Source organism: Grampus griseus, assembly GCF_964374135.1.
Source record: "Grampus griseus genome assembly, chromosome: 9".
Lineage (NCBI taxonomy): Eukaryota > Metazoa > Chordata > Mammalia > Artiodactyla > Delphinidae > Grampus > Grampus griseus.
The window spans coordinates 33225612-33241967 of NC_139003.1; the positions used below are offsets into that span (position 1 = coordinate 33225612).

General features: G+C 38.1%; 1 protein-coding gene across 1 annotated transcript in view; it reads right to left on the bottom strand.

Moving 5' to 3' along the window:
- Positions 1 to 16356, bottom strand: part of TES (testin LIM domain protein) — a 47649-nt gene that overhangs the window by 19602 nt on the left and 11691 nt on the right. Inside the window, exon 2 of the mRNA XM_082661908.1 lies at positions 1934 to 2019. Within this exon, the coding sequence (XP_082518034.1) occupies positions 1934 to 2019 (86 nt within the window). The remainder of the gene's footprint in view (positions 1 to 1933; positions 2020 to 16356) is intronic.

Genomic DNA, 16356 nt, shown 5'->3' on the forward strand with positions numbered 1-16356 from the left:
TTCAGTCCCAGCCCTGAAGTTCTGTGGCCCTGGACCAGACCTGGAATCTTTGTTACACTCAGGACAACCAGCCTTAGAAAGTCTGTAAAAGGTCTTCAAAGACTGTACTGAAAATGGCTCATCTGGAGGTAAAGGCACTTACCCTCAAGCCTTCCAGTTGTGGTGAAAAGGTCAAGGAATTATCAAAAATTCTGAGAAATGTGTCTGGAATGCCAGGAATAAGACAGCACTACTAAGTAACACCATTTGGACAGACTATATAAACCCAAGTTAGATTAGAGGCCATGACAAAGCCCTAGTCTTTTATGGCTCTTAGCAGATTCTCAGACAATACCCAGGTAAGGAGATGAGATTGTGTGGAAAAATTAAAATAAATAAGTGATTTTCATGCCATAGATATCTGTTCTTATCTGACATTTTTATCTGAAAATATCAGATGATAGTTATCTACAATACAAAAATAACATAGAGCAAATAAGAACTACTATAAACTAACCTGCTTTAGAGAAAAGACGCCATCACTTAGGAATGAGCTTTAAAAATCTCATCAGCAGTTTTTGGCAAATGTATAGTCAAACTAAAAAGAGTATATTTTAAGACTGTGAAGCAAGCACTGTGCCCAGCAGAGGGCAGTGCAGCTCTCCACAAAACTCAGTACAAATGAGAGTCGCGCTCACATTAGGAGCTGAAATATTCTAATCCATGAAAACTATTTTGTGTCTAGTGACTTTACCTTTCTAAAACGTGACAGACATATTGACAAACTGCTATGTCCCTTGAAGAGGCAGCACAGGAACAGCTATTAAAGTCCTGTAAATTTGAAATTCCCTGGAACATATTAGCTCCTTCCAGATAAAGAACTGTATCATCATTTGGGGAGGGCTAAGGTTTTCCTTTGCCTTCACTATTTAAAACAACTGTCTTTGTTTCCTAAAACTTACTAAATAAATGAGCTTTTAAAAGAGCCTAATATCCCAAATTTTATTTTACATTCTCCTTTAACTTGCACTGTATACAACCTCAATAGCTGAGGACATTTTTTATTCTAGAGCATTTCCTATGGAAATACGCAGTACAAAAGTGGCTCTCAAGTAAGATTCATTCCAACAGGCAGCTTCCATCCTAATAATGTATGGTTGATCGTTTTAATATTTTTCTTCTAGCAATGTTGTGCTAATTCTAACTTTGAACAGACTTATAAACTACTATTACGGTCTTGACAGCCGCTGATGAACATTTATGTTCTTCAAAAGAACAGGTTTAAAATACCAATTTTAGGTTTATATGATGTATGATAATATTTTTTTAAAAACATGCAAATAAGAGCTATACAAAATACATATTTTTGATCCACTAACATTCATCCTCCACATATAGGCACTTGATTCAAACAAAAACAATGGCGATGAATTATTATTTTTTTAAACTCAAGTGTTTCAAAGATTTTCAGTAGTATATTTACAAATGAAAATTTTGGAAAGACCTAGATTCAAGTCAATTTCCTGAGAACTAGGACATGACTGCTCAATTCATCATATTTATTGTTTATCGCAAATGTACAGATGAGATGTGCAGTTATACGTTTTTAACAAAAGAATAACTAATAAATAGTCCTTCAAGATTACCACAAAATAGTCCTTCAAGATTACCACAAACTTATTTGCCACTCAGAAAAGAGACGTATTCAGTATTTCAGTCTCATAGGGAAACTGAAGAACAGTAAATAAATCAAACAATTCTAAATATAGTTACTATGGCCCAATTAGCTCGAATAATGATGGGAAGTCAGAATAGCTTTACTTCTTAGAAAAGAATATAACAGATCCACAACTTAGCAACCATGCTGGGTAGCCTGTAAGCGATCTCTGCTGTCTGAGGAAGCAGTGACAAAAAGCAGGAATTACTATTGTGGTTGTGGTTTTCAAAACATTACCTCCAGAAGTGCAGTTCGAACCCCTCACATTTTCCTTTGCATTTTAAACAGGGGGCTCCAAATCCTTGCTCATGTCCTAAGCCCATCTGTTAAAAGAGAAAACAACGTGAACCTGTTATTACATTTTTTTAAAAAAAATCTTAAAAAATTCAATAAATTATACCTTTAATTCCATTTACCACTCCTGTTGATAGAACTTGCAAATAAATCTTTTATGAGTGTCACATTGTTTAGTCAGTGATGACACCCAGGTACACTAAATGGCGATTCCAAGTACACACACAACATACTTTGTATTCTTATTGCTTTTTTTCATGAATAGAAAAGCATTAGAATACAACTACATAGAAGACTACAAATATTGCAGGTGACAAAAAGTCATGAATTCATCTCTTTGGCCACTTCATGCCCTGTATACAATAGATACAGGGAGCAGTCAGAGGAGCCAGAGCTCGGAAAGCAAGCCTAGCCCCAAATGACATATTTTTTGGCAAACATGGAATATGCAAATGATTTAGGGAAATACAATTTAATATTATTTTATTTTTTGATAAATATAATAATAATAGCAACAACAAACATATTGAATGCCAGGAATAGAGATAAAGTACTTATCTCATTGAAATCTTACAGAACCTCATAAAATGCTTATAAAGTAGGCAATATTGTTCTCCATCTTAGAGATGACAACTGAAATTCAGAGAGGCTGTAGAGCTTGCTTAAGATCAAAATGTTAATAAATGGTAGAGAAGAGATCTGACTCCAGGTCTACCTGATTCCAAGGTCTGTGCTCTTATGCCTGAGGTAGGGGTGGAGGGGTTGTACTACTGTCCTCATTATAGCAGACTATTTCCCTTTCCCGTATTGAACAATAACCCTCTGGAACTCCTGAGACATGACTTCATAAGCAGAAGAGGGGGGGTGCAGATGAGGGAAGGACACAAGAAGGCAATGGAACCTCTTTTACCCAACTATTGATACTAGAGTAAAAAAGATTGACTGGCTTCGCCTCAGCACATTGGCAAATCACCAGTGCCTCGATTATTCTGTAGCTTAAATATCACATCAGTGACTGCTGACAAATTTGTTACTGCCTAGTATCTGGAGTAAGAGTTCAAGCCAGATGAGAGATGTTTTTCAGTGGCTCCCTGTTGTAGCTTGACCAAGTTGTGTTTCTCCTGTGCAATCAAACCACATTGTAACTTGTTCCTTGAAAGATCAGCTTGACCATGCCCTGAAGTTTAAATGAAGCCCTTCCATTTTTCCCTGAAGAAAATGACCACATCCTCTTACGATAACTAAGGGCATATTCAAAACCAGCTGGTCCACCCAGCTGCTTAGGAGAACCTACAATATTTTAAAGGTATACCTTCTCAAGAATACTTTCTAAAGGGGATAAAAATCTGTCCAGCATTAACTAAACTTTGTCACCTTTGCCATGTCTCCATTACCAATTTTCAAAGATTTAAAATTCTCTAAATTGTATACTTTAAAACTAGACACTTTTTTTTGAAAGAATCAAATTATTTCCTTGTCACTGATCATTATAGTTCACAGTACGGAAATAAAGTGGGTTACGCAAAAGACAGAGAGAATCTAGCTATTTTAGTTTTCTGGTCTTTTGCAAGGAACATAATTAAAGAGTTTTCTCCATTACGATATCCACAGTAAAATGAACAGCAAATCTAAAAAGAGGTCTATTCTTTTTCAAGCCCTTTCTAGTTTTCCATTACAGGAGAGGTAACAATCCTGAATCCTCCTGGTATATGGATTTGCCTCATACTGTGTTTCATGCATCTCCTGCTAAACTCTGATCCCAAATGAAAATTAAGATTACATTATTAAGCCTTAATCACATAGCTTAGCTTAAAGCAGGTGCTTCAAACTCTCTTGTATATAATTCACAGTAAGAAATACATCTTATCCCATGAAAGAAAACATGCAGACATACACAAACTTATATGTAAGTGTGTATAAAATCCTGAAACAAAGATTTACTGGCTTATATAATAATGGAGAACTAAGTATGCTTCTGCCTCTAAGTTAAATGGCCACCTAAACAAATTCTTGCCTGCCTTCCAATCTAAATCATCTGGTCTGAGCAACACTGGCCTTAATAAAATACCAGAAACATACTGGACCAATACCATCTCATTCTGTATTTCTGAATGAAACTTGGAAGCTCAGCTAATGTAACTAGAACCTCAATTAGTCACCAGAGATTTTACACTAAGGCCTCAGTGTAGCTCACTGCTGATTTACAAAGTCAGCCTTGGAAAGGGGCAAGTTGTTTCTTTCCTACCTGCTTTTCAATCTTCTTAAAATGGTTATCAGTTTATTTATTAGAATTATTAGAACTGGTGGTGTCTCATGAACATCTACTCTTTTAAAGTGCCCCACATATTCTTAGTGCGGGACAGGCCTAGGCGTCCCCCTGGTGTAAGAGATCAGGAAACTAAAATTCAGAGGAGAGTTGATTTGCTCCTGGTCGTACAGCTAGTCGACAGCAAGCTAACCTAAAACCCAGTCTGACTTGTGCTGCACTGTGCTAGTGCTGCTGGGGCAGACTCTATAGGGTGTCCAGTGGGACCCCTTCCATTTTCTAAAAAGATTCCCTGCCTCATTTCTGCTTCAAGGAAAAGAACTACAGGCCCCAAGCCTCCTGCAACATGTCTCAGTGGAGATGAGTTTGAGGCCTCTATAAAGAGAAGCCTTGAATCAGGCAGGGAGGTTGGGAAAACTCTTTTGAACAAGTGATAGCTGAACTGAGCTGGAAAGGATGAGCAACATCTAACTCAGTAAAGAGGAGGAGGAAGTACATTCAAGGCAGAGGGGACACCATATTTGAAGCCTGTGACAGAAGAGGGATGGTTAGAGCTGAGGACATCTTAGAGTACTTGAGAGGTGATACAGCCAGCCTTGCAGCAGGCCAGGTGGGGTTCTCTCTCTTTTTTTCCTTTTCCTGAGGAAGAAATATATATCCTGAACAATTTGGTACGGTGTCTTAGGCCACCAGATTTAACAGAGAAGACATTCCCAGAGAAAGGATGATACTCTAAGGAGGAAGCTTTAGAGAAAAGTCATGCAGGCAATGGGAGTGGAGTGGAGAATGGGGGAAAGGGGGCAAGAGCCCCTCTTAAGTTCTGCTGGCCAAACCTCAGGGTTAGGGAGACCCACGGAAATAAAGTGCATTATGCAAAAGACAAAAGAATCTAGCTATTTTAGTTTTCAGGAGACCCGACTCTGAGAAAAGCAGTAATTTGAGAAAAGGGCTCTGCAGTCTGCCCTGGAAAGCTCAGAAAGCACTGCTCCAATGTTCTTCCACCCCTGCCGGCCGGCCTGCCTGGAAGGTCACCTTAATCTCCATACAGGCTGTTTCCTGCAATTTGGGTTTGTGACCACCTTAAGAACATGTCCCTTCCCACCTTCCCAAACACACACACTTTCCTCTTCCCCCAGGGCCCAGACATAAGGAGTGAGGGGACTCTCAAAAATCACAAAGAGACAACAAGTAAATGAAAGAGAGTGGAATGAGGTCATGGCAATATGATACACTCTCTCCTGCTATAACCCAAAGGAAGCAGTTCTAATTTAAAAACAACACTCAAACCAAAAAAGCACCTAGTTTTCAAAACCACTGTTAGCAGCTAAAGTGATTAGAGAGTTTCAGACTGACAATGAATTTACTCTCTTTAAGGGAATTTCATTAAATTTCCCCTGTAAATGAAGCTATAAAAAGTCAACCTCCTTGACACCCAGCATTGAAGATCTCTAATTTATGCCACTTACTGGGTGGATACGTCTTCCATAATCTTACCCTTTTTATCAACCTCAGTTAGGATACAAAAGCACAAAGCCACTCAGACAACAAAGATCTGTGGGTCACACTCCAGCATTTTCCCTGTTTCGTCAATGTGCCTAGTTCCAGGCTAAATTATAATCCAGAGTGCAGTGTGTTCTCTAATCCTGTTCAATCCAATTTAGATGATAAAATTGCACCCCAGCAGACACATCCCTACTGGTGTGAGGCAACTTTCTTCTGCTTTTGTTCCCACGCCAATTTAGCCATCCAGGAATCTGCTACCCTCCCTTTAACAAGTCAAACATATATCAAATGAAGTAAAATGTACGGATTTTACTCTGTAGTAAAATGAGTTTCAGAGCCAGAGCTGCCCTAGGCACAGTTTCTCAAGACCTATTCCGAGACCTTTTGGGCAGAGGTCACAGGAGCTGGGATTCCCCAACTCTTCTTAGTCTCAGTTTGAGGGTCTGGAACCCCATCTGTCCTAAGGGCTCAGCCAATTTCTCTTCCTCCTTACTCTGTGTTCAGGATTCCCTTAAGTCCAGGATCCAGAATTCTTCTCACTATACCTTGTCCCTCCCCCTACCCGCAGCACAGACTGCATCCTTTGGTCAGGGTCCTTCTCCTTTCCTCAAGAGCCATGGCTGTTACTCTTAGACATCCGGATCTTACCGGTTAGTTTCTGCCCAGGTTTCTGGGCTGGAGAATTCTTGGTGAGGGATGAGAACAGGGAAGGTGTTATTTAATGATACCCATGGTGTGTGGGAGGGGGTGGTAGAGAGGAAGGGAAGTCCAGAAAGTATTAGCCTCAGCTAAGATAGCCTAGCTGTTTAGAACGTGAAGTTCAGATCCTTGGAGTAATATAAACACCAATATATGTGTGCTCATATGTCGTATGTCACGAGAATTAGCTACACCAGGTATTAAGGAAATGATCAAGAATTACATGGCTAAACAGTGAAAATGCAGAAAGAGCACTGGAAGAGAGTCAGGAAAACTGTGATCTGGCCCCAAGGTATTATATCACTGCCAAGTCCAGTGATTTTAGAAGTCATTTTTCTTCTTTAGGCTTCATCTAGGTAATGAAGGAATTGAACTAGATCAATTCCAAGACACCTTTTAATTCTAAAATTATGACTGAAAATCATGTTTCAGATTAACTTCATCTTAGTTGTTATTCAGCATGGTCATCTGCTCAACATTTAAACACTAAATAGAAAATAATTATTTGAGAAAGCTAATATATTATTGGCTCTTACAGGTCAGAATCATTTGGAATTCAGCTTGGAATAGTAGTTTATAAAGTACACATAGGAAACAAAAAATTTACGTTCTGAGGGATAAGACACAGTTCTGTTGTACATAATTATTTCAACAGCAAATGTGATACAGTATTCCCTGCAGAGTCAATGCTTGATGCCTGAAAACACATGCTTTTTCATAAGCACACAAGTCCCAAAGCTGTCTTCTTCATATAATTTTAGTAACGCATTCTGGTCAGCATCAATACAAGGTTATGACAGATTAATTTTTCTTCTTCGGTGTCCAAGAAAACAGGTTCTTTGGGTTGACTATATTTGGAAAAACTACAGTCACGCTTTAGGAATACCTATCAAGGTCCTTTGAAAAAATAAAAATGACGTATAATATTTATTCTGAAACACTAGTCATAGACAAATAAGACTTTTAAAATATCCTTAATTATAGGATCCAGATACTGAGCTTATAGCACTATGATCTGTGCCTCCAAACATCCATCATCTCCTGCTTATTTTAGAGTAAGAAATGGGAATGGGTTCAATTTCTCCATATTCATAATTTCAGGCAACCAGATAGGTTGGCAACATTTCAAGTGACCCTTATGACCCAGGAAAGGGTACTGCATGTCAGATACTTTAAAGAAAGAGGAAAGAAGAGTAGAGAACATCTGGTATTTCAAACACAGTCTGAGTTGATTTGGATACAATTTGGGTCTGGAAGATATTATTCAGTATTCATGGTGAGATCATCTGATTCATGCTGTTTTCATAACCAAATTTCCCTCTGGAGCAAAAAATCATATGTGGTTACTAAACAAGCAAGTGTTACTAAGACTTCTTTAATCATCTTGGAATGAAGCTGACCAAGGTAGATTATATGAAATACACATATATTCTCTGTCTCTGTATATGTGTATCTGTATTCATCTACCTATACATATATATGTATACATACATGCATTCATATTACACTCTTAGGCATTTTAGATCTTGTTCACACGAATGAATATTCTGGACAAAGGAACTGCATTTCTATGTAAATAATTCCTCTCAGCACGTGGCTCTTTTAGAAACCTGGTATAATCTGTGAAGTTCCCCCCACCCAAACCCAAATCGATATGTTTTCATTAATCTCTCTGACAGATTTAAACAGTTTTAGATTTTTAGCTCAATGCCTGTTTCACATTATCTACTAAGATTTTCAGTAACCACCCCCCATAGAAAAAAAAAAAAAAAAGGTTAGGTTGCATAGAAAACCAGACTTAAAAGTAAAAAGAGAGGCATCCTTTAACTTCTATAGTTTGCCAAGTGTTTTAGGTGAGAACACTTTATAGGTGAGAGTAATTTATTGTGATTAAGAGCCACGATTAATCATTCCTACTAAAATTGCTGTTATCTTTTCCTTTAATCATAAGAACGAAAACTTCCCATCTCTCACTTACTCAAGTCTGAAATACATGAGAACAAGAATGAAGAAAAAGTCATTACTTAGTCAGTCACTTAGTCACGAGGCCTTCTTTATCCTCGTCTAAGCCATGCTTTTTAGGTCCCTGTCTTTTCTGGTCTCTTCTCTAAAACCTACAGTTTCCTCCTTCATCTCCACTCCACAGTTCGTGTTCAAACTTCTATCACATCAACCTGGGAACATACTCTCCAAACTAATCACTCCTTTCATATAATGTCATAGTGCTGCTCCCAAAGTTATTTTAATAAAACCCAAAGATGATCATAACATTCCCCTTGTTAGATGTTTTTAATGAGTGCAGTGAATTTCACATGTCTTAGCCTGGCAGAGAGAAAAAAGCCTTTTCAACCTGGCACCACCCTTGCTCCTACAGCTCCCTTCCTCACACCCCTCCCCTCCAGCCATGCTCTGCTTCTAGACGAGCTTTCTCCTTGCCTGGATCTCATTCCTCTTCTCCATCTGGTAAAATGCTACTCTCTATACACCCAGTTCAAACAGCAGTTACTTGGTGATACCTTCCTTGAACTATCCTCAGCAAAGTTCTTCTGAATTCCTATTGGTCTTGGTTCAAATTCTATTATTTAGTCCCTTTTTTCTATACTATGACATCCATTTACCCCACTAGACTGTGAGTTTCTTGTTCATATTTGAATTCCTGACGCCTGCTACACAGCCTGAGATTTGTAGAAATGCCAAAAAGTGTTATCTATTTATTTAATACTTGTTTTAATTATCAAATGATTTATGACATAGCACCTTTACCCCAAGGAATTCCCATTGCTTTTCACAAGAAAAATAAAAAATAAAAAATTTTTTTAAAAAACGGCTCTAGGGCTTCCCTGGTGGCGCAGTGGTTGAAAGTCCGCCTGCCGATGCAGGAGACAGGGGTTCGTGCCCTGGTCCAGGAAGATCCCACATGCCGTAGAGCGGCTGGGCCCGTGAGCCATGGCAGCTGAGCCTGCGCGTCCGGAGCCTGTGCTCTGCAACGGGAGAGGCCACAACAGTGAGAGACCCACGTATCACAAAATAAATAAATAAAATAAAATAAAATAAAATGGCTCTGGCAGGGGTGATGGTGATAATAAAAGCAATGGCAAATATTTATTGAGCAATTATATTATCAGGCATGGTTATGAGATTTTTACATGGATCATCTCATTTTATACTCATAACAATTCTATGAAAACTATTCATTATCTGCATTTTCATCCAGATGAAGAAACTAAAGCAGAAAATTGTTAACGGACCCAATGTCAGTTGCATTGCCGAATGCCTGTTCTTAACCTCCAGTGCCTAAACATAGGTCATGAACATGGAAAGACCCTGGATTAGATAAATATTTAGTAACTAAATTTTTTAAATAGAAAGAAATATAATTTTAACTTGAGATCAAAATATTATAGCCAAGAATAAAATAATCAATGAAGGGTCTTTAGTTTTCAAGACCACTTATTCAGAAGTAAGTGGGAATAAAACTCTTCATAGCAGATTCTAGGATTCATTTCCATATCCCTTCAGCTTTTCAGCACATGAAGTACAAAGCCAGAGCCCTACATGATGAATTTGTATCATAAAATCCGCTGTGAGACAAATGGACTGACACCTTTTTGTTCACACATAGTAGTAAATCATCACTAACAAATCATTGTGGTAGGAAAGAAAAGGAAACAAGTGATCTTTCAGTCTAAGTAGTTTATAATAAATTCTATTCTGGAGGTACTGGGTCAATCTTCCTGGAACTTTAACAAATTAAATAGATAACTCCCACCCAGTCTTCCCCTACATTTCTTAGGTCAGTACCAGTATTAGGTAAGTGATACAAGGACTGTAACCAAGGCAACCTGTCTACTTCGATCTGGGATGTAATCAAATTGCAGCAGATTACCTAAGACATCCATACAACTTCAATAAATATGGTAACGTTTTTGATGAAGATCAGAGGTAGATCCCGCTGCTTTTTTCTAGGAAACAATAATGAATTTTAGTTTTGGTAGGATACCTTGAAGCGATTCTAATTATTCTTTTTCTTAATGAGCACTGGTAGTTGTGAAGGTGGAAGTGGTAGTAAAAATACCTCAACCACCATTTGTTAAGATGTTAATACCTACCAGGCACAATACATACATCACCTTATGAAACTCTCAAGACGACCTGTGGGAAAGTGTTATCACTCCTATTTCACAAATAAAGACACTGAGACTTGGAGAGATTAAGAAATTTGTCTAAGATTGCCCAGCTATCTTGTTGGCAATATGCCAAGTGCAGAGCTGAGATTTGAATCTTGGCATTTCTAACTCTAAATCCTGAGCTCTTGACTATAAAGTCACCACTTTTTTTCTCCAAAATGAGACTCTGAAGATAAGTAATAATTTAAATGAGTAATATGCCTCATCTGTAACTTCTGTAGAACAATAGATTTTGATCTGAAAGACTGCTTATTCGTCACCAGCCAGGAGCTCTCCTTCCTAGACAAACCTGAGACTGATTATAAGAAACCTGTGTCAGCTGCACTAACACTGAATGCCCTGAGGTGATTAATCACGCACACAAGAGGGCCCTCAAAAGCATGGGTCAGGAGTCAAGGAAAATATCCAGGGTCCCGATGCAAAATAGGTCTCTTCCAATGTTATAGCAAGAGAAAAAATGTTTTAAAAGAAACAACGAAATACAAACGAACAAATTGAATCTCAGAGTTGAAAGATCTTTATTCAAAACATGGAGACATCACTAGTACTCAAAATTACTTACTACATTATAGAAACGAATCCGTACATTTATGCAGTGTCCAGGGGTTACATAATGAGGCAAAAACTGCAATAATTCTTTTCATTTTTTTTCAAATCATTAAATTCCTAGATTTATAATGGAAAACCTCTGTATTAATTGCAAATTACCCTAAAACTTAGGGGCTGAAAATAACAAATATTTGTCATCTCATAGCTTTCTGTGGGTCAGGCAGGTGGGAGTGCCTTACCTAGGTGGGCAGGCTCAGAGCCTCTTGCAAGGTTGCAATCAGGGGTCAGCTAGGGCTGCAGTCATCTCAAGGCTCGACTGGAAGGAGATCCACTTTTAAGCTCTCTCACATTGGCACCTGTGACATGGCAGCTGGCTTTCCCAGGGGCAAGTGATCGCACAGAGAGTGAGAGTACCCAAGACAGAAGCTGCAGTCTTTAATCTTGAAAGGGATATACCATCACATCTGCCATGTTATATTCCTTGGCAGCAACTGACCAGGTCCAGCCCACACTCAAGGGAAGGGGAATATACAGGAGTATGAATTCTAGGAGGTGGGGATCAATGGGGGCCACCTTAGAGACTGTCTGCCACGGCCTCTATTCTGTTTTGATTTTAAATACTAAGCGATTTGTGATGACAGACTTTACAAAGGGAGAGGATATAGGGTGTGCTTATCTACAACCCCTGACTTTATTTTTTTCCATTTCAAATATTTAAATGTGTCTTCACCCCAACGGGCATAGTAAAACAAAACTTTGCTCATTCCTTTATAAATGCTCTTATTCACCTCAATTTAACTGTTCACTCAGTCAAGATCAGGGAACAGTCTTCCAGAAGACAGGGTAGAATATGATTTTTAGTCTCTAAGTCTTATTCTCTAACCATCTCAATGTATATACATACACACTTGTGTGCACACATACTTGTGTTTTAGAACACAGCCACAAACCAGAATACAAAATATCAGGTTTGACTAGCAAGAAATTTCTAGAAATATATTTAAGAGAAAAATTTCACAATTTTTATATGTCATAGTCCTCCTTAATGAATAGAGAATAAAACTGGAAAAAGATTGATATAAACCTTATTCTATTACATAACTCTTCTGGTGATGGAAAGTAAAGGAAAAAATATATAGCACTTCTTTGTGATATCAGAATGTAAATTACTTGATTCAAATTAGGTAGTATTTATAGTCACCAGTTCATAACCAACTTCTCAGTACTGTATACTTTTTCGAAACCTAATGTATCCTCACCGTATTATTAGGGACAAAATAATTTAGATTTTTTTTTAAGAGACTGCACTTATTTTAGGTAGCAAATTATAAAAAGAAATGTATTGTGTCTGTTCAGTTTATGCTGGCTCCTTATAAACGTTTTTCAAACTGACTACTATCAAATTATTTTTAAACTCTTACCTAAAGGCAGTCACTTGAGATGTTCACCAATAGAATACCTCTTCCGCGAATTCTACTCAAAAAGGGCCTCCTCCTAACTCTGTTACTTTGAGAAAGACAATGCGGGCTATAAAAATGTCACAGACTACAATTGCTGATGAAATGGCTTCTTAATTAGGATAGGCTGAGCTCTGGCTCAGTGGAAAGACTCCGTAATGCGTTTGCTTTTATACACAGGTCTCAGAGACTCCCAATTATTAGCTATAAAAGGGATTTTAAAAACTTGATTCCAAAAGCCATCTGTAGGAGTCTCTTAAAAGAATTTAGATCATGACAAACAGTTCTAATTTGGTCTTGTCACTACCTCCACAGCTGGCTCTAAAGAGTGGATTCCACAGACAGTGCTGTGTATTGAGAAGCCTTTAATAAGACTGCATATCCCAAAACTTGAATATTACCATCATTGTTTACCAGGCCTAAGGGCTACAGTATTATTTCTTTAGGAGTAACCTGTTATAGGAGTGGGGTGAGGCTAACTATACAATTAAGTGATTATTGCCACTAATTGCCTATCTAATCAGAGCACACGCAGGAAAAGAGGACAGTACAGGCATGTTTTCAGAGCCAGAATGAAGGGAAAGGCTTGTGGCACTGGCTGAGAGAGCTGTTAGAGAAGGATGCCCAGGGAATCATGAGCATCCAAAGGACCTGGAGAGAAAAGCCCAACGGAGAGAAGGCTTTCACAGAAAATTGGGGGTAAAAGGCACAAAAAGACCATCTTCTCATTTTCCACTTTTGCCCAGGATTGGCATTCAGGTGTATTTAGAGCAAAAACAAAGTCTTATAGCACAGATAGGGGTCTTGGAAACTGGGAAAGGAAGGGAGAGATACAGAAACCCTACTGCCAGATGCCTTATGCTTATTTACTTATTGTTCAGCCTTTTCACACCATCCCTTACTCTGGAAAAAATGAATTATGTTTATATGATGTGTTGTGTAAACATAAGTGCCTTAACTAATTTTTGATCCATCTTCTGATTTTTGATCTATTAGAGAAATGGTTTAGATTCACATGCTTTTTGTTCTATATTTAAACTACAGCCCAAGGACTTTGTCACTACAAAAGGTACACAGACATCATCTTAGATTTGTCTAGGGTTCAGGGGAAATAGACAACTTTCAAAATCAAAATTAGATTTGACTAGGTTAGAAAGGGGGCCCATTCTCAAGTGCCCAATGATGTCAGGGAACCTACAGTGTCCTGATTCTTTACTCTTTCTTATGTACAGAGGGCTATGAGGGTAATTCTGAATGAGAAAAGCCTTCTCTAAGACCTTTTCCATAGCTTTCACTGTGGGAGGCTGAGAAGACTTACATCCTAGCAATAGAGGGGGTATAAGTTACGATCTGTTGCCTAACAAACCACCCTTAAACATCGTGGCTTAAAATAACAATCATTTATTCTGTAGTTTCCGGTCATGATATTCTGCTCATGCTTCTGCAGTTTAACACCTTGGACTGGGTTCAGCTGGATAGTTCTTCTGGTCTGAGCTGGGCTCACTACATCCGTAGTCACCTTTCAGGTGAGCTAGGGACAGCTAATATAGGGGAACCTCAGCTGAGATGTTTCATCTTTTCTATGTCATCTTTCATCCTCCAGTGGGCTGGACTAGGCTAGTTCACATGATAGTAGCAGGGTTCCAATAAAGTAGTTAGAAGCAAACAAGCCCTCGTGAGGGCCAAGCCTGCAGCACACACAACATCAGTTCTACCACTGTCTACCAGCAGCCCAGATTCAAAGGGTAGGAAAACAGACTCCATTTCTTAATGGGAGGTGCTGCAAAGAATTGTAGCCATTTTTGCAATTTACCCCAAAAACTCTGAGGAAGATTCTATTCAGGAAAACATACCTATTTCCTATACTGGACCAAAGTACCTGGTAATGTTAAATCAAGTGCCCCTGCTAGGGAACCTAATTAATATAGCTTTGAAATCTTTCCCATAATGACTAGCACATGGCATGTACTCAAACAAGTACTAGAAACTTATAAATTTTTATCATAAAAAATTAAAATCAAAATAATTTGCAAATTATAAAAAGGAAAAAATGAAATCTAGTAATTTAATAAATTCCAGTTATTGAATTTTAAATATTTCTTTGTGTCCAACAAAGCATCAAGTATCAATAATTTTCTGAAAGCGTGTTATCATAAAATTCTTGATGATAGATTCAGGTGCTTGTTAAATGGTTTGAAGATCTATGCAGGATTTTCTTCCCTCTAAATTGGATTTCTTGATAATGATTATGATACATCTATTTATTGTATGTGCAGGCACCATACTTTGTGCTTTAAAATGTTTGTGTCAATTATTCTTATACCCCTGTGAGATAGATGGCTGCAATACATTTTCAGATAAAGATCCTGAGGATTAGAGGGTTAAATAATTTTGCCAAATTCACATAGCCAGTAAGTGCCAAGGCTAAGACTGAACCCAGAATTCTAAAGCTGATAACCTTCCTGCAATTCTGGTTCTCCCAACATTTACTTATTGATACTAAGGTCTAGATAACTAAACAAAACCGATCAGAGAACATTAATAATAACACTGATCAAGTACTGTCTATATGTCAGGCACTGTTCTAAGTGTTTACAAGCATTACTTTATTTAATCTCACAATAACCCAATAAGGAGGTATTATCTATGTTTTACCGATAAGTCCCCTAAAGCCAAGGAGGCTAAGAAACTTGTCCAAATTTCTAGAGGAGTGTCAAACTGGGATTCAAACCTATGAAAGTTCTGTTCTTCTCCCTCTAAACTCCCTGTGTTCCAGAGGGGTGGGCAACAGTGGTCCACTGGATGATTCCATCCTCCGGCTTGATTTCATCTGGTCCATGAGAAAAGTGCCAACAAATAACATCTCAATTGTTTTTACCTGTGACATCTTAAAAGAAATATGGATATTAAGCCACTCAAATCTGTCTTGCCTCCCTCTACCATTAATTTCTGCCTATTTCTCTTGGGATAATTTTCTATTCTGCTACCACTGGCAGAGTCTAACACATGGCATCATTTGAATATCTGTAGAATCTATTTCCAATTTGTTGTAGTATTTCAAAGGTCAGATTTTTTAACTCCTCTTAAAAACCTTTGGCAACTTGACATTTTCCAAAGAAATGAGTTCTACATTTCTTCACATGGAGATCATATGACCTAGCTGGGATGAATTTGGAGAAGTCTGTTAGTCTCAAAACTAACAGAAGAGTGACTAAATGAAAAAAAGAACCCTCTAAAAATCAAGTAAAGGATACCCCAAGGTCAATTTTCCTTTATAATTTTTCAGAAGGGTCAAAAACTACCCTGCTTTGAAATACCAGCTGTCTATGAAACTGTGCAGAATATCTTCTCAGAATGGACTCCTGATACATGAGAGAACTTCAGAAAAGTATACTTATACCCCCAAATTTAAAAAAAAAAAATCCCACTGTAGAATATGTGATAGGCTGAAGTAATGATCCCAATTTTTCATTCCCAAGTAGTTATTAAACATCCACACCCTTGCCTCATAGTCATTAAACTGGACTTTTCCTCCCCTTGAGTTTGAACTTGGACATGTGACTGCTGTGACACAAGCAGAGGCTTAAAATGTGCTCCTGCAGTTGGACATGCCCGCTATTGCTCCAAACTTTTGCTTAAGATATCCAATGATCTAAGGAAGATGAAAGATACGGGGAGCCAACGTAGTCCCAACCCACAGCTTGG